This window comes from Sorex araneus, chromosome 1 (genome assembly GCF_027595985.1).
Source record: "Sorex araneus isolate mSorAra2 chromosome 1, mSorAra2.pri, whole genome shotgun sequence".
Taxonomy (NCBI): domain Eukaryota; kingdom Metazoa; phylum Chordata; class Mammalia; order Eulipotyphla; family Soricidae; genus Sorex; species Sorex araneus.
Genome location: NC_073302.1, coordinates 239,895,157 through 239,912,099, shown reverse-complemented (window position 1 = coordinate 239,912,099; position 16,943 = coordinate 239,895,157). Strand labels below are relative to the sequence as shown.

The 16,943-nt window shown below is 42.3% G+C and overlaps 1 protein-coding gene across 3 annotated transcripts in view; it reads left to right on the top strand.

Annotated features, from left to right (window-relative positions):
- The window catches only part of MTUS2 (microtubule associated scaffold protein 2), a 645,452-nt gene that overhangs the window by 496,750 nt on the left and 131,759 nt on the right, over positions 1-16,943 (top strand). For all 3 annotated transcript variants that reach the window (XM_055124406.1, XM_055124395.1, XM_055124399.1), the window contains exon 7: positions 11,951-12,049. In XM_055124406.1, coding sequence (XP_054980381.1) covers positions 11,951-12,049 — 99 coding nt within the window. The remainder of the gene's footprint in view (positions 1-11,950; positions 12,050-16,943) is intronic.

The following is a 16,943-nucleotide window of genomic DNA, read 5'->3' as shown; positions in this document are numbered from 1 at the left end:
GAGAAATTATTGCAACAGTATATCAAGAAAATTTTCCAACTCTAGGATGAGAGTTTGCAGACCAAAAGAAAGATTCTACCAAGTCCCAAGTTTAATGATTTAAAAAATGAAACACCAATACATATCAGCATGAAACTTCATAATTCTGGGGAGAAGGAGAGGTCTAAGAGATTCCCAAAAAACAATTATGTTACATGCAAAAGGATAAAGTTAAGAATGACAGTAAATTTCTCAATAGAAACTGTAAATGACAAGAAATTCTTTCAAAGGAAATGATTGTCACATTCAAACTCATTAAAAAAATTAACAATTTCATTAAGAATAAATTTGTGAAGAATTTTCTGTCCTAGATGTCAGGGCTTGTTCAACTTTTTCCACTTGCAACCTCTTTCACACAAGAAGTGCAACTTGGACAAATGCTGCCAGTAACACCTCAGATTTATTTCATGTTTGGTTTTTAACTAATTTTTTGTCATTGTATATTCAAAAACCTTTTACTCTTGCCAGTTTTTATTTTTGCAATGCCCACATTCAGTGACATCACCTCAGATAGTACTCTGTATTTTATATGAGGAGATAAATTACCTTCTATGTATGTTTCTCTGGAAACTACAAGTAAATAAATTTTCAACTAAATAAGGAAGCAAACTAAGAAAGAGGAAGACATGAGGAGTCCAGATAAATGGACCAGGGGCGGGGCGATAGTCCAGCAGGTTGGGCATTTGCCTTGCACACAACCAACCCAGGTTCGATCCCCAGCATCCCATATGGTCACCTGAGCACTGCCAGGAGTAATTCTGGAGTGCAGAACCAGGATTAACCCTGAGCATCCCAGGTGTGACCCAAAAAAGGATTTAAAAAAAAAACTAACAGATAAATAGACCAAAGGCAAGAAGCAAAAGTGTTTCCAAGAATGGTGAGAAAGGGAGACTCCAAGATGACCGCCTGCAAACCATCCTAAAATTTACCACTCCAGAATCAAATGAAGCATTGTGCTCTCCAAAAAAAAAAAAAAAAAGGTGAAATCTTTGATTTAGTGTTGAAAGTAGAGTTGTGCTTTTACACATACATGATGTCTGTCAAAGTCAATTTCACGGCCTTCATCTTTTGTCTTTACAGTTTCATAACATGCTTCATAATTAAATCATTCTTTAGTTTTATCCCTGGGATGTAAGTATAATTTTTCCAGGTCTTTGTTTGAATACTGAGACAGCCTTCATTCTCCTTTATAATCCCAGCCACAGTGTCTTATGCAAACAAAAGCTGTTGGTTGAAGTAGAATATGCATGAATCCAACTTCTCTCAAATATTAGCCCCCTCGAAATCTCTATTTTCCACCAACATCAAGTATTTCTTTTTTAAATTTTTTGACTCAGTTGTGTTGTCGTGCTCTTGTGTCTTGGATATCAGAAGCTCACACACTTGGTTTCTGTGTTGGGGGTGGGTGTCACTGTGGTGTCACCATGGATTATATTCAATGACTGGATCAATCCTACAGCCTCTTCCATGCAGGGCAAGGGCTTGTCACTGAACCATGGGCTGAGCCCATCCTTTAAATTTTTGAAATGACTGCTGTCTGAAAGAAAAAGGGTTTCTTTCTCTTCTTTTCTTTGCAACTTCTTTTCTCATTTATAACCAAATTTCACTTTTATCTGGTATATTCTCACCTGTGATGCCGGCAAGGGTCCCCAGATGACTTATATGAAATGGAGGGAGAGAGACTGCAACCTCGGAAAGGAAATCTACTCACCACCCTCCTCTGTCACCTCAGTCACGGCTCGAGGAATCTAGGACTGCCAAGAGTCTGCTGTGAGTCCTTCTCTCTGCAGGGAAGGAAATTCAATCCTAGACCTTACTCAGGCCTTTTGGCTCTCGTCTTTCCCTTGTAGAAAAGAATTTCAGAAAAAGAAAAGCAGTGAAGTAAAAAAACAGGTTTTATTTGGAAGTTTTGTGGAAGTTTTGAGGAGAAAGTTTTGAGGAGATAGAGGAAGGGGAGACAGACACACATACACAAAGAGAGAGAGAAGTATGAAGGTATGAAAGTACATGTCTCAAGTGGGGTAATGCAGGCACCACATGTGCTCAGCAGTAACACATGTGCTCAGGCAGCATATGCATCCTTCGTTTGTTCTGAGTTCGCTTGTATAGGATTTCTCCCAACCTGCCTCTTGTGGGGCTTTCTATCTAGGTATAAGTCCATTGTGAGGGTGGTTTCCCAGGGGTAGAGTTGGAGTAGTCATGGGCCTTCTTTGGTATTTCTTTCCTGGCCTTTGTTCCTCGGGAGCTTCTCTTGGTTGAAAGTCAAGCCTTCTCTGAATCTGTACTTGCACCAGGTAAACGTCTTATCAGGCCTTAGTTCCTGGTTCCACAAGGTGGGTCCTGGCAGCCTTTGGACTAGTTGGTTTTATTACTTTCCAAGAACTCGTTGCCCTGGGAGAGGGGAGCCTTTCCCATCTGCCTGCCCCACACACACACATACTTGCCTCTGTTTCCCCTTGAATAACATCTTCTCACATCACTCTAGTCAGTTCCTATAAATCTCCCCTTGAAATATTCCCCATTCCATTTATTTTGTAAGTGAGTCAGGAGCCCAGCCCCTGGTTGCATCATTTACTTCTTTCCTGTCCCCCTCCTTCCCATTTCCATGGCAGAATAATAATTACGCTGTAGAAAAATTACCCTTTTATCACATTTGCCCTTCATTTCTCTTCCTGTCCCTCTCCATCCTTCCCTCCCACATGGGTTATCTTATTTCACATCCTGGGCTCATCTTTAAGGCTGAAGGGAAAGTTGCCCCAATCCTTGGCTCTCATAGGCTTAAGGAGTGAGACCTTAAGATAGGAGATTAAGTCTATTGCTATTATTATTTACTCTTTTTCATTTTTTTCTTATACTGATGCTGATTTGCAGGAATTTCCAGCCTATTGTATATGAGGTTAAGAGCGTATAGAAGTTCCTTTGATGTTTTTGATGTGCTTATTGCTTTCTGAGAAATAAATATGTAGCATTCTTCTAGCCATTATCTTAAATCTAGTTTGTTTGTATTTTGATGTGCTCTGTGAGGTTCCTGAATTAACCACTGCCATCAGCTTTGCATTTTCTTTTATAAAATGACAACCTTATCCTCAGAGCATGCTAATCTTTCTTGATTGAGAACCTCAGACACGTTTTCTCAGCCCCTCTGCATGTCAGCTTGCAATATACATCTGTGGGGAGCAGTTTTACAACACCCAGTTGAGGAGGAATTTTCCCCAGTGGCCTTTGGGCACTCAGATCTCTATGGAAGGACCTTGTCCACACGAGGAGCTGAGCATGATCATCTGAGATGTTACGTCCTGTCTGGGAATCAGTGCTGAATGACCATTGGCAGCTTTTAACTTGGGCTTTTGGATGCTATTTGCTGCTTTATTTATGGTGAATTGAGTTAGGACCATTTGAATTTGCAGTAGTTATTTGAGATTGGGTGAATCTGAGTCATGATCAGTGATCATATTCTATGAGCTCTCCTGCCAGAGTGAGGCAGTCCTTACTTTCGCTTCCCTCCAAATTCTTTTTCCCACCTTAGAAGCTCTGATAGTAGAAATTTGGATTCGTATATGTGCTTCCTTTACACAGCTCTGACTCCCAGTGGTGTGTGCTGTGAGATATACATGATGCCTATATTAGATGACCATACATATGTATATATATATGCATGAATAATAACTGTGTTGTGTTTCCATACATTTATTAATTTTTAAGATTTATTTATTTGGAAGGGGCACACCTAGCGGTTTTGGGGGCTGACTCCTGGCTCTGTGCTCAGGACTCACTCCTGGCTGGATTCAGGGACCATATGTGGTACTAGGGATCAAACCTGGGTTGGCTCTGTGCCAGGAAAGCACCCTACCTGCTGTACTGTCTTTCCAGTCCAATTCATACTTTTATTTATCAAGGAATTCTTCGTTGGTATTGTTTAATTCTGATTTTGTTTGGTAAAGTCACAAAAACCTATTACAAACAACCTTGAGAATAAAAAAAAAACAGAAGGTCAGAAGGATATAGACTCAACTAACTAGGAAGGGTTTTTTTCTTGTTTGGGTTTTCTGTTGTAGTATTCTGGGATGTTTTGTTTTGGGGCCACACTCAGTTGTGCTCAGGGATCACTCCTAGTTCTGCATTCAGGGATCCCGATGGTGCTCAGGAGACCATATGGGATGTCAGGGACCAAACCTGGGTTGGCTATAAGGTTGGCGTGCAAGGTAAGTGCCCTAAATGTTATGCTATAGCTCCGGCCCAAGCTAACTGGGAACTTTTGGACAAAACATAATGTGAGGTACTCGAGTGTCTTCAGAGTGAGTTTCTAGTCACTGCTCCTTCCTCTGCCCACCGCCTCCTTACATAGGCACCTTTCAGGTGGACCAGAAATGTCAGTGCAGTCCCTGTTTGGGCATCCAGTGGGAAAAGAATTTCAGGAAAATTTCAGAATTTGCCAAGTGAGATGCTCATTGGCCCAACTTGGACTTTGCTTTCATGCTGGCACCAGGATGCCCTGACACACCAGTGTGCCACGTGCCCACCTACAGATCCTGGTGCGCCAGCCCACCCAATCACATAGAACAGACTTGAGAAGGGCTTGCAGCATAGATACCAAAGAGACTGCTCTGACCACACAAGAGATAGAGATGAGAGATATGCCCTGTGCCCTGGGCAGGGGAGAGAGAAGAGAGCTAGATGTAGTCAGGAAAAGCTGCTTTACAGGAGTTGGAGAAATTATGAAAAGCTTCAAGCATGTGGTAGGGGCTCAGCAGACTGAGCGATGCCTGTATGTTTGGTGAGCATAGAGTTTACCTGATCTGCTCATCAAGATCAAGAAGTTGTGGGGCTGGAGCGATAGCACAGCAGGTAGGGCATTTGCTTTGTACGCGGCCAACCCAGGATGGATTCCCCGCATCCCATATGATCCCCAAGCACCGGCAGGAATAATTCCTGAGTGCAGAGCCAGGAGTAACCCCTGAGTAGTGCCGGGTGTGTGTCCCCCCAAAAAAAGATTGAGAAGTTGTGATGAATTGACCATGGCCCTCAAAGCAGTCATGTCCAAATTACTAGACTCTGTGAATGTGATCTCACATGGCAAAAGGGGTTGTCCAGATGGGTTTACTTTAGGCTCTGAGAATGAGATTGCCCTGAATTAGCCAGAATAATCATGAGGAAATTAGGTGTTAGAGACCGTTATGTTATGATGACCACAGAGAGATTGGAGTAAGCTTGGGCCCCAGAATGTGAGCTGGGACAGATGACCTAGAGATTTATTGTCTTGGGGAATAAACATTTAGTTTTTTTGCGGAGGGTATGTATTTTGTATTTAGAGGATCACATCTAACAGTACTCAGGGCTTACTTCTGGCTCTGTGCTTTAGGGATCACTCCTGGCAGGGCTCAGGGGACCATATGGAGTGCCAGGGATTAAGTACCCTACCTGCTCTTGCCCCAGTATCTATTGCTTCAACCCTCATCCGTGTGGCAGTTTGTCTCACTGGCACCAGGACTCGAATGCACAGAGCAGCTGAGGAAGAAGAGCTGACTCTGGAGATGATTGGGAGTCCCTGAACATTATAGGGAAACAGGCTGGACAGAGACACACAGGGTGTCACTGGGAGATGGCCATGTCACAGCAAGGATGAGTGGCAGAAGAAAGAAGAGGGCTTATTGCATACAGATGCACAGGATCTTATCTCCAAGAGCATGGAATGCTCCAGAAAGGCTTCCCCAAAGTAAAATCAGGGGACTTGGTAATTGACTCAGAAATTCACTCTGGCAGTAATAGGAGGACCTATTATGTTAAGATGAGAAGGTCAGAATGATCACCCTGGACAATTTCTGAGTGTTAAAAGTAGATAAAGGGATATTCTTGATAACCTTTCCGTTTTTTTTAATTTTTTTTAAATTTTATTGAATTACCGTGACATAGTTACAAGCTGTCATGTTTGGGTTACAATCTCACAATGATCCAGTGCACATTTCCCACCACCAATATCCCACACTCTTGCCACCCTATCCACGTACCAGCCCAGGTCAGGGCTCCTGCCCAGAGCCACGTTTTTACCCAGTTCCCAGGAAAGCTGGTTTTCAACTTTGGTCTTTGGGGGAACGGGAATTGAGGGACATCGCACCACATCCAAAGCAGGATTACCTTTCAGTTTCAATATTGCAAGCCATAATACCTAAAAGGAGAAAGAGAGAGAGAGAGAGAGGGAGAGAGAGAGAGAGAGAGAGAGAGAGAGAGAGAGAGAGAGAGAGAGAGAGAGAGAGAGAGAGAGAGAGAGAGAGAGAGAGAGAGAGAGAGAGACGCCTGCCATAAGAGCAGTCGGGGGTGGGCAGTGGGCTGATGGGAGGGAATCTGGGGACACTGGTGCTGGGAAATGTACACTGGTGGAGGGATGAGTGTTGGAATACTCTGTGACTGAAATCTAATCATGAATATCTGTGTAAGGGCCTATCCACAGTGATTCAATTAAAAAAAATTTTTTTAAAGATAAAAAGGTCAGACTCAAGGCAGATAAACCACTTGGCAGTTGTTTGTACTTGTAGCAGAAAAAGATAAGGAGTGAGCTAAGGTAAAAGGTGAACAGGCATAAGGGATAGTATTAGCAAACTACTTAAGATACAGAATGAGACTTATTTACTGGTTAGATAGGTAGGAGAAGGAAGAGGACTTGCTGGCTTCTGGTTTCAGTGACAAGAGAAACAACTGACCAGCAGATACAAAATAGGATTCAAAAAGAAGATAGATAATTGGTTTTATTTGGAGTGTGATGACTTGGTTGCCTGCTAAATTCATGGTTAATGTCCAGGTAGCAGCTAAATACAGAGCTAGATCTCAGGAGAGGTGCTCAGATCCATCTGGAATAGAAAGTACAGATTGTATGGTGATGGGGTAGACAACTCAGTGGTCCAGACATGTTGAGAAGACACATGGATCAGGAGAAGAGATTGGGAGAAGGCCAAGGCAGAACAGGGCAGCTCTTCCCAGGCATAGGAAAAAGAAAAATATAAGCTGTATATTCATGTCAACGTAAAGATGAATCGTGTGCATATGTCATATGTAAACTGTATTTGTTATGTTTTTGTAAACTTTTAGGCAGTAAAATATCATCTTTATGTGAGGGCGGGCTATACTCATCAATGCTCTGAGGCTCTGCTCTCAGGAACACCCCTGAGATGAGACTGGATGAGAATCCAGAGATCGAACCTAGGTCAGCTACATGGAAGGCAAATGCCCTACCCACTGTACTATTATTCTAGCCCCTAGGCAGTACAATATCTCAATGGTATAGTTTTTAATGATTTCTACTTTATAGTAAACAATGTTATAGTTTTTTCTTGGATTGGAATTATGAAGGTTCTTTTTTAAATGGGGGCTTGGGAGACAGGGCATGTCAAGCATTGCTTAGGGCTTACTTGTTTACCCTGGCTCTGCACTCAGGAATCTTTCCTGGCAGTTTTCAGGGGACCAAATGGGATGCCAGGGATAAAACCAGGGTCAGCCCCTTACAAGGTCATCACTCTACCCATTGAGCTATCTCTCCAGCCTCCAAAGTTCTTTCTTATCCTCACTTTTGTTCTACTCAGGTATTTAACCGATTGTATGAGGCCCACTTACACTGGGAGGATGATCTGCTTTATAAACAACCAGAGTGGGAACATACCCAGAAAATTACTTGAGTAGCCAAGCACTCAGTGACCTGGTCAAGTTGGCACCAAATTCATCTTCCACATATATCTGTGAAGTAGCAGGGAGCAGGTCATCCTGGGGCAGTGCTGTTCAGCATGGTGACTCTTGCCCCGGACTATTACTGAGCACTTGAAATGTGACTAGTGCCAGTGATTGGATTGAAACTGGATAAGTTAAATGAAGTGTATTCTTGCAATAAATTTTACTGCCTTTTTTACTTCTTTAAAAACATGGCTGATAGAAAAATTTCAAATGCTGTAAGTGGCCTGTATTATTTTTTTTCCTACAAAGCCTTGCTCAAGAGGGGAGGGCAGTGATTTGCCTCTTGGTATCGATAGAGCTGACCCAGCAAGTTTTAGTGATGAGCCAAAGGGGCCAAAAAAGCTAAGAAACAAATCAAGTTGGCGCCTGATATTTTTGGCCTGAGCACAGTGAATGAATAGTTGGTGCCATATACAGAGAAGTAAAAGACTCAAGATGGGAGGGTTTCCTTCAGTGCTGGGAAGCATCTTGAAGAGAGGGGAAAATGAAAAGAGAAGTTAGGACTTCAGGTGTTAATTCAGTCATCTAAGCAGTTTAGTCAAAGGTGGTATAACAGAAGGAATGATAACAGATGGACGGAAGGACAGAAGGCAAGTAGTAATGGACAGAGAGAATTGAGCCCAGAGGGTTGAAGCAATAGTACAATGCATCGTGGCAGGATGCTTGCCTTGCATGAGGCTGACCCAGGTTCAATCCCCGGCCTTTTATGTTTCCCCAGAGCCCACCAGGAGTAATTCCTGAGGGCAGAGTCAGGATTAATCCCTGAGCATTGCTGGGCGTAACAAAAAAGCGGGGGCTAAGGCCCTTCCAGGGGCTCTGGGGAAAGTGGTAGCTCAAATAGGCCAGAAAGCCTGAACACTTTCAGCAGTAATAAACACACCCTCACATGCATGCAGGTTCCTGTACACATAAGTATAAATTAACTGTAGTGGTGCTTTTAAAGCTGAAAATAGGGAAATTGGTATGTCAAAACATATTGAAATATAAAATATAAAAAACTATAATATAATGAAAGAAACACAAATAAGCTTTTACAAATGAAAGGTTAGAGGATACAATTTCTAAGGCTGGTAAGGACTAACCAGAGTAAATGGTGAGCTCTCACATACCACTAAGAAAAGTAGGCCAGGGGTTTGATTCTCAAAGAAATATACAGGTCCAATACAAATAAACTCTGAGATTCTGACAAAACTATAAGTGATGTTAGTGGAATGTGGGGTGTGTAAAAGCTGCCCACACACAGTTAATTGTGACCCCAAGTAAGTCAACCTTTTGGAGGGCAATTGGAATATATCTAGCAGTATTGCAAAGGAGAAGACTCTTAATCTAAAACAAGCACTTCTGTGCATTTGTCCTGTAAAAAATACTGGTAAACATCTATAAAAACACAAGTGGGATCATGTTTTATTGTATCCCATTTAGCTATTTTTATAGATAAAACCGACAAATAACTTAATGTTCATTAGTGGGAGAGGAACAAGTAAATCATGGTATACCTTTGCCCAACAATATTACGATGCTTCGGTTTGTCTCTTTGTTTGGGGGCCACACCTGGTGGAGCTCAGGACTTACTCCTAACTCTTTGCTTAGAGATACTTCTGGCGGGGCTCAAATGGGATCATGTGGGGGATCAAACCCAGGTCAGACACGTGCAATCCAACCACCCTACACATTGTACATTTTCTTCAATCCCTGTAACAGTTGTATTTTTAAAGGGTTTATAAATCCTCTGATGTGAAAAAGACCTTTTTAAAATGTAAATAGGGCTTTCCACCGCTGCCGCTGCTCAAGCAATATCGCGGGGCCCAAATGAACTACTTTGGGCACCAGCAGCCCACAGAAATACCCCGAGTGGGCTGAAAGTTTACCCCAGGCTGCGACAACAGGAAAGGGTCTCTCTCTCTAGGCTTTTCCATCTTATGAGCACCAGAAAAGGGGAGTAAAAACTTGCAGTGATGTAATTTCTGGCAGAATTTTCCCTGGACTTCATACAGAAATCCAAAACCGTGCGGCCGCGGCAGTGGCCACGCGACCTAAGCAGGTCTGACTGTGGGGGGAAACTCCAAACAATAATACTGAGTTTTTTATTGAAATATTGAAGGTAATCAAAGTAGCAGCCATTTCTCTGGACTGTAAACTAAGCTATAGCCCCACACCGGCCGACGAGAGGAAATATCCTCCTTTCTCAGTTCTTTTCCCTTTTCTGGGAGAAATGCGGTGTGGCGTCCACCATATTATGAGGTCTCTGAAGCAGGCACGAACTTAGAGGAGCAGGAAGGGGAGGGGGGAAAAATTATGTACTTGGAACAACAGGACACTTGGGGAGTCTCGGGCGATACCAGTGCATGCTCTGCTGAGATTCGACCCGAAAGACCACACTTTTGTGCGGCTGCGTTGCTGCAGATCAACCAGGATCCTGAGGAACTACTTTTGGTTCCAGAAACTACTTGCAGCCATGTCTCTAGACTGTGAACTAAGCCATAATCCCATGCCGGCCAAGAACGAGAAATATCTCTTTTTCTCATCGGGCGGTGTGGTGTCAGCCATAATATGAGGACTATTTATTAAGCAGGCACGAACTTGGTGGCACGGGAAGGAGGGGGAAAAAATTCTACGTACTTGAAACAGTGGGACTTCATATCTCTCCAGTCTCAGCTATGGAAAACTAATTATCAGATGCTTCATTGGCAGCAGGGCTGTCTTTCTTGGGGGAAGACTCCAACAATAGTGAGTTTTGTGTTGAACTATGGAAAGTAATCAAGGTAAAGAGAAAATGAAGTGAAATTTATCAATTACACAGGCGGGGATGGGGGTAGGGGGAGCGGATGTTAGGAGGTAGACTGGGGTCTTTGGTGGTGGAGTGTGGGCACGGGTGAAGGGATGGGTGTTTGAGTATTGTATAACTGAGACATAATCCTGAGAACTTTGTAACCTTCCACATGGTAATTCAATAAAATAAATTTAAAAAATAAAATAAAATAAAATGTAAATAGGTAAGTAAATGTAAAATAAAATGTAAAAATGTAAATGAATCACTGTAATTACAGTGATTCATTTAGTAAGTCATTAGTTGCATCTATGTATGCATAGGTATGTATATAAATACTTATAGAAAGACCTAGAAAAAAAGGAACAAAAATCGCTTCAATGATTACTCTGAATTAGGAGTGGAACTGCAGAATTTTTAGGAAGAGAAGCATTATATTTTGCATTTTGTTTTTGAAGTGGCTTTAAAAAATTGTGCTGAAGGCACTGGAAAGATAGTACAGCAGACTGATAGTACTGCACACAGAAGACCCAGGTTCAATCTCTGGAACCCCCTACAGTCCCCCAAGTCTGCCAGGAATGACTCCTGAAAGCAGAGCCAAGAGTAAGCTCTGAACACTTTTGGGTGTGTTCAAACAAGCCTAAATATGCAAACAACAACAACCAACAACAACAGAATATGCTGAAGTAGAGACTATGTACGTGAAAAACTATTAGCTCTCTAAAGTTCCTTCCACTGTTCTAATCAAGAGTCTTTGAAAGTGACTGTGTGCCCAGCATGTGTGAGAGAAGTGGCCCTCTGCCCTGCCTGCCTGGGGCATAATGTGAGGAGTGTCTGCGTGCTGTTCTGAGGTGTCACTCGCCTTAAGCTTGCCCATTCTTCTAGTCCTGCTCTGGCAGCACAAGCCTCAAAGGCTCAGCTGCTGAGAGAGATGCAAGATGCACTAGGTCACCTCTGCATAACAGCTGCATGGAAATGGATTAGAAGCAGACCCGGTCCCCCAGGGCCCAGCTGGCAAAGATGCCGAAATCATCCGCAGTTCTGTTCAGCCACATCTTCCATCTCTGTCTTCTGAAAATTTGTTTTCTGAAGCAAGAGGCAGGCAGAGCACACTGGCTGCAAAGGACAGTTACAGTTTTAATTCCCAGAGAGTTTGTCAGGGTCGCGGGGGTGCAGTGACATCCAGTGAGAGGTGCATTTTCATTAAGCCAGAGACTGCCATGGGCTTTAGCCACTCACAACTAAATTCCCTTTGCTATAAACAAGTGTGTCATTCCTGAGGCCCACGGGAACCATAGCAACAAATCAGCCAAATATTGTGGTTTTGTTCTGTTTGCCTTTTGTTAAGTCTTTCTTTCCACAAACAACTTATGTTACCTTTCTCTTGTAATTAGCATTCTTTCTTGTCCTCTCTTAAACCCTCTCCAGGAACCAAGAAAGAAGTACAGAAAGATCAAGATACTAATAAAGCTGCTACTTCCTCCCCTAAGAGAATATCGACTGCAGCCAGCAAGCTTCATTCACCAGGTATTTAAGAAATGTGCTCTGGGTTATGTGGGGTGAAGACTTGAACTTGAAAACTACTCTATTCAAATGTCACCTATGAGGTTAGTAGAAGAGTTCCAGGGCTGGGCATATAAGCACTGGCCTCTTCTGACTTAACAGGAAGTGATCCAGTTGTGGGCATCATTTTATCTTAACAAACAGATAAAATTCTGTTTGTTAAAATTCTTCTCATGCTATACTTAAGTGGTAGAATCTTCTTTGTGTAAGAATATCTTTTATTCCAGCTGCATAACAAAATAAAAGATCATTGATCAATTAGCTTGGAGTTCTTTTTTGTTTTGTTTTTATTTGTTTGGGGACCACACCCACTAGTGTTCAGGGCTTATTCCTGGCTCGTACATGGAACAGTGGGACGCTGGTGGAATCTCGAGCCGGAGCCGATACCAGCGCAAGACCTTCGATTCCAGACACTCTACTAGTCTATCAACTAAGCCAGAGCCCCACGTCTGCTGATGACGGGAAATAACCATCCTTTTCGTTTTTTTTTCCCTTGTCAGGCAGCGTGGCGATTACTAAACAGGCGTGAACTCGGTGGCGCGGGGCAAGGGGGAAAAAGAAAAGTTATGTAACAAACAGCGGGACTTAATATCTCTATATTCTTAGCAGTGGAGAACTATCAAATGCCTCCTTGGCAATAGGACTGCTTTTCTTTTTTGGGGGAAACCCCAACAACGGTAGTGAGTTGTGTGTTGAAACATGGAATGTAATCGAGATAAGGCATAAACGAAGTGAAACTTATCAAGTACAAGGGTGGGGACTGGGGAGGTGGGAGGGGGCGGCAGGTATACTGGGGGGGTTGGTGATGGAGGATGGGCACTGGTGAAGGGAAGGGTGTTTGAGAATTGTATAACCGACATAATCCTGAGAACTATGTAACCCTCCACATGGTGATTCAATAAAATTAAAAAATAAAAAAAAAAAAGAAGTCACTTCTGGTGGGCTGGGGGGGGGGGCGGTTATGTAGGGTGTTATGGATCAAACTAGGTTGACTGCATGCAAGGCAAGCACCATAGCCACTGTACTTACCACTCCAACCCTGAAGTTCTAACTTTAAGAGAAAATGTTTTTCAAAAAGAAAAAAAAAAGAAACAAAGGACATCTAAGAGGTATGGTTTTTCAGGGAGGGAATAATTTTTCCCACATATGTGTGAATAATAAGCCTATGTAACATCACTTAAAGTTTTAAAAAATTATGAAAATCCATATTGTGAGGTATTCACTACTTCATAAAATACAATGCAAATATAACCTCAAGACATATTCTTCAAGTACACACACACACACACACACACACACACACTCACCTAGCAATAATAGTGTTACTGTGTTCTGGTCCTTGTCTACGGCCACTGAAAATTGAAAACAAGAAATGACATGAAAAATGGTTGATCCCAGGCAAATTTTATTAGAAAATGAAAGAAAGAGGAGGGGAGAGAGCAGAAGGTAAGGTGGAATGAAGGGAAGCAGTGAGAAAGGAAAAACTACCAAAGCATGGGAGAGGGCACAAGACAAGCACCTTAGCTGCTGAATGATCTCTCTGACCAGCACTATTCAATATTCTCTTCCAGCTGCAGCTCTCTATCGCTAGGGTCCTTGCAACTTTGATGGCAGTATAGAGGCAGGTACATAGTTAAGATGCTATGCCTTGCTCATTTGTGCTATCTGACCTGACCCCTGGTGGTCCATCCTCACATTCCTAATCTTACTCTATTTCTCCCTGTCCCTAATTATCAATATCCGCTCTACCATAACAGAACAGTTTATATCTGAGTTCTTCCAGTAAAGTCCTAAACTCTATAGATGGATTTATCAGTTTTGTTTTGTATTTTTTTTTGTCTTTTGGGTCACACCCAGCATTTCTTAGGGCTTACTCCTGGCTCTGTGTTGAGAGATCACTCCTGGCAGAACTTAGGGGATCAAACAGGGTGCTGGGGAATCAAACCTGGGTACAAGACAAGCACCTTAGCTATTGAACGATCTCTCTGACCCTGGATTCATTTATTTAATGTCATTATGACAGTGAGGCAGGCATACAATTGCCCCTCCCTTGATATATGAAGAAATCGAAGTGCAGAGATTCCCATTAAATTTCCCAGAGTCACAGGAAATCAATGAAAATATCTTGATTTGAAGGCAGCACTCTGAATACCTGAGTTTTTTGACCATAAATTCTTGATGACAAGAATTTTTGATTTATTTGAAATGTTTAAGAAATAAGTTACAGGGAGCCAGAATGATAGTACAGAGTGTAGGGCATTTCCTTGCAAGCAGCTGACCTGGTTTCAATTCCTGGCACCCCATGTGGTCCCTAGAGTACCCCAGGAGTAATTCATGAGTGCAGAGCTAGGAGTGATGCCTAAGCATTACCGGTTGTCACCCAGATAAACAAAAACAAAACAAAAGAAATATCACAATCACGCATGTGCAAATCAGGAGCACTGCCCTCACTGAGTCAGTGAAAACAGGAATATTTAGGGATCAGAGTGGTACAGCAGATAGGCACATGGCCGACTCAGGTTTGATTCTGGGAATTTCTTATGGTCCACTGAGCACCACCAGGAGTATCCCTGAGCTCAGAGTAAACCTTGGTTACTTCAAGGTATAGCCAAAAAACAAACAAACAAACAAACAAAAAATACAAACTTTTATGGGACACTACCAATTTACCAATTTAAATATAAGCTCATTTTCTCATTGAGTCTCAAGAGAATTTTGCTCTAAAATAAGTTGTCAGATTATTATTACTTTGTGCAGTAATATTAAATTTATTTTATTTAAATAAAGTGTTTATTTCCATTTTAAGGCCAAGAAACAATCACTAATACAAAAAAGAAAAAGAAAGGTAAACATATCATGAGAGAGGACACAGACCTGAACACTTTAGCTAGGAGGAAAGTATGAACCCTCCCTGAAGAATTCCTCAGTACTGAGCTATTCTGTCTCTCTTTGAGACACAGAATCCCACTCAACACAGTCTGGCATTTCTCTGCTGTATCCATCCAGGAAACTCAAGCATCATGTCATTAGGCATCCAGGAAATGCACCACCAGTAAGGGAAAGGCAGCAGAGACCTGTCATTTTTCACTTTGTTAAGCTGACATCAATAGGTTAATATTTCTAGGATGATAAATAGAATATACAGTTCTCAGCCAATTGATAAGAAAGAGGTGAAAGGAGGGATTAAAAAACCTTTAGACTCAGCAGTGAAGAATCCTGGCCGGCAGGCACTACAATGCCAGAGAATGCTCCAGACCCCAGACCAAGATGATAACACCAGGGTGCCCCAGATGGAGCATGTGCAGTCTCCCCACCTTATCCTGATGGAATCCTGGTGACCATGAGCTTCTACAAACAGGGCTCCAGTATGTGGGGACCAGGACTATTTCTCCAAACCACATGGCTTTATGCAGCTGCACGACCTTTCCTGATACACAAAAAAACGCTCAGGAACTGCTTATGCAGCTGCACGACCTTTCCTGATACACAAAAAAACGCTCAGGAACTGCTCTTCCGCCCTTAAACAGCCATGATCCCAGAGGCACACAAACCAATCTCAGAACACAGCAGCTGCTGGCAGAAATGCTCGTCCGTGCCCCCCCCTCCACACACACACACACACTGGGAGGGGAAGGGTTTTTGTCCCTTGGCCTTTTCCCCTTTGTGGTAGCATGGCAACCACGACCTTTCAGAGCCAATTGGACAGAGAGGGAATTGGACAGACAGAGTTTGCAGTGATGGGGCACGTGGGAAATCTCGCGATGTGGGGAGGGGAAGAACCAGTCGGCTCCCCACCCAAATGATACCCCAAGCGGCCGCCCACAAACTGCTCCTCCGCTCCTGAACAGCCATGATTCTAGAGGCAAACAAACTAATCTCAGAACGCAGCAGGTGCTGGCAGAAATACCTCTCAACTTAATTACTAAAATACCAGAATTCCAAAACCACACGGCCACTGTCGCAGCCGTGCAACAATCGTATGCTCTTCATTATCAGCAATAGAAAACAAAATATCTAATGACGCTTTATCGGTAGGTCTGATTGTTGGGGGGAAATTCCAAATAATAATAGTGGGTTTTCTGTCAAAAATTGAATATAATCAAAGTAAAGAGAAAGTGAAAATCCTCTGCCACACAAGCCAGGTGGGGGATGGGAGGGAGGTATACTAGGGTTCTTGGTGGTGGAACATGTGCACTGGTGAAGGGATGGGTATTTGATCATTGTATGACTGAGACTTAAACCTGAAAGCTTTGTAACTATTCTCACGGTGATTCAATAAAAAATAAATAAATAAAATAGATAAATAAATAAAATGTTATCTACCCTGAAACAAACAAACAAAAAACCTTTAAAGTATACTCAAGTGAAGGCCAAAAAGTGAAAAAAGGAAAACAAACCAGGGGATGACAAGGAAAAGTGGTAGAGGAGAGGAAATAAATTGAAAGAATTTCATAAGATATTAGAATGAATTCAATCATAATGACTCTGAATGAGTTAAATCTTCCAAAACTCAACACATTTATGAAATAGTTGGCTAGTATTTATGAGGTGTATATTATATGCATAAAATCCGGCTCTAGGAGTCAGAGAAGATACTCTGAAAGTCAGTGTGCCTGCTAGCTCTGTACATGCTGGAAGCCTGGGTTCAACCCCCAGCCACCTGTGATTCCTCTGAGCAATATCAGGAACAAATACTGAGCCAGGATAAGACTTTGAGCACTGTGTGCTCCCGTGAAAAAGAAAAAAAGAAAAATATTCTTGACTTTAGAGTGTTTATAAAACATACATATCTAAAATATAAGAATATAATGGGCTTGAAAGGAAATTTATAGAAATATGTATACCAAGAAAATACTGA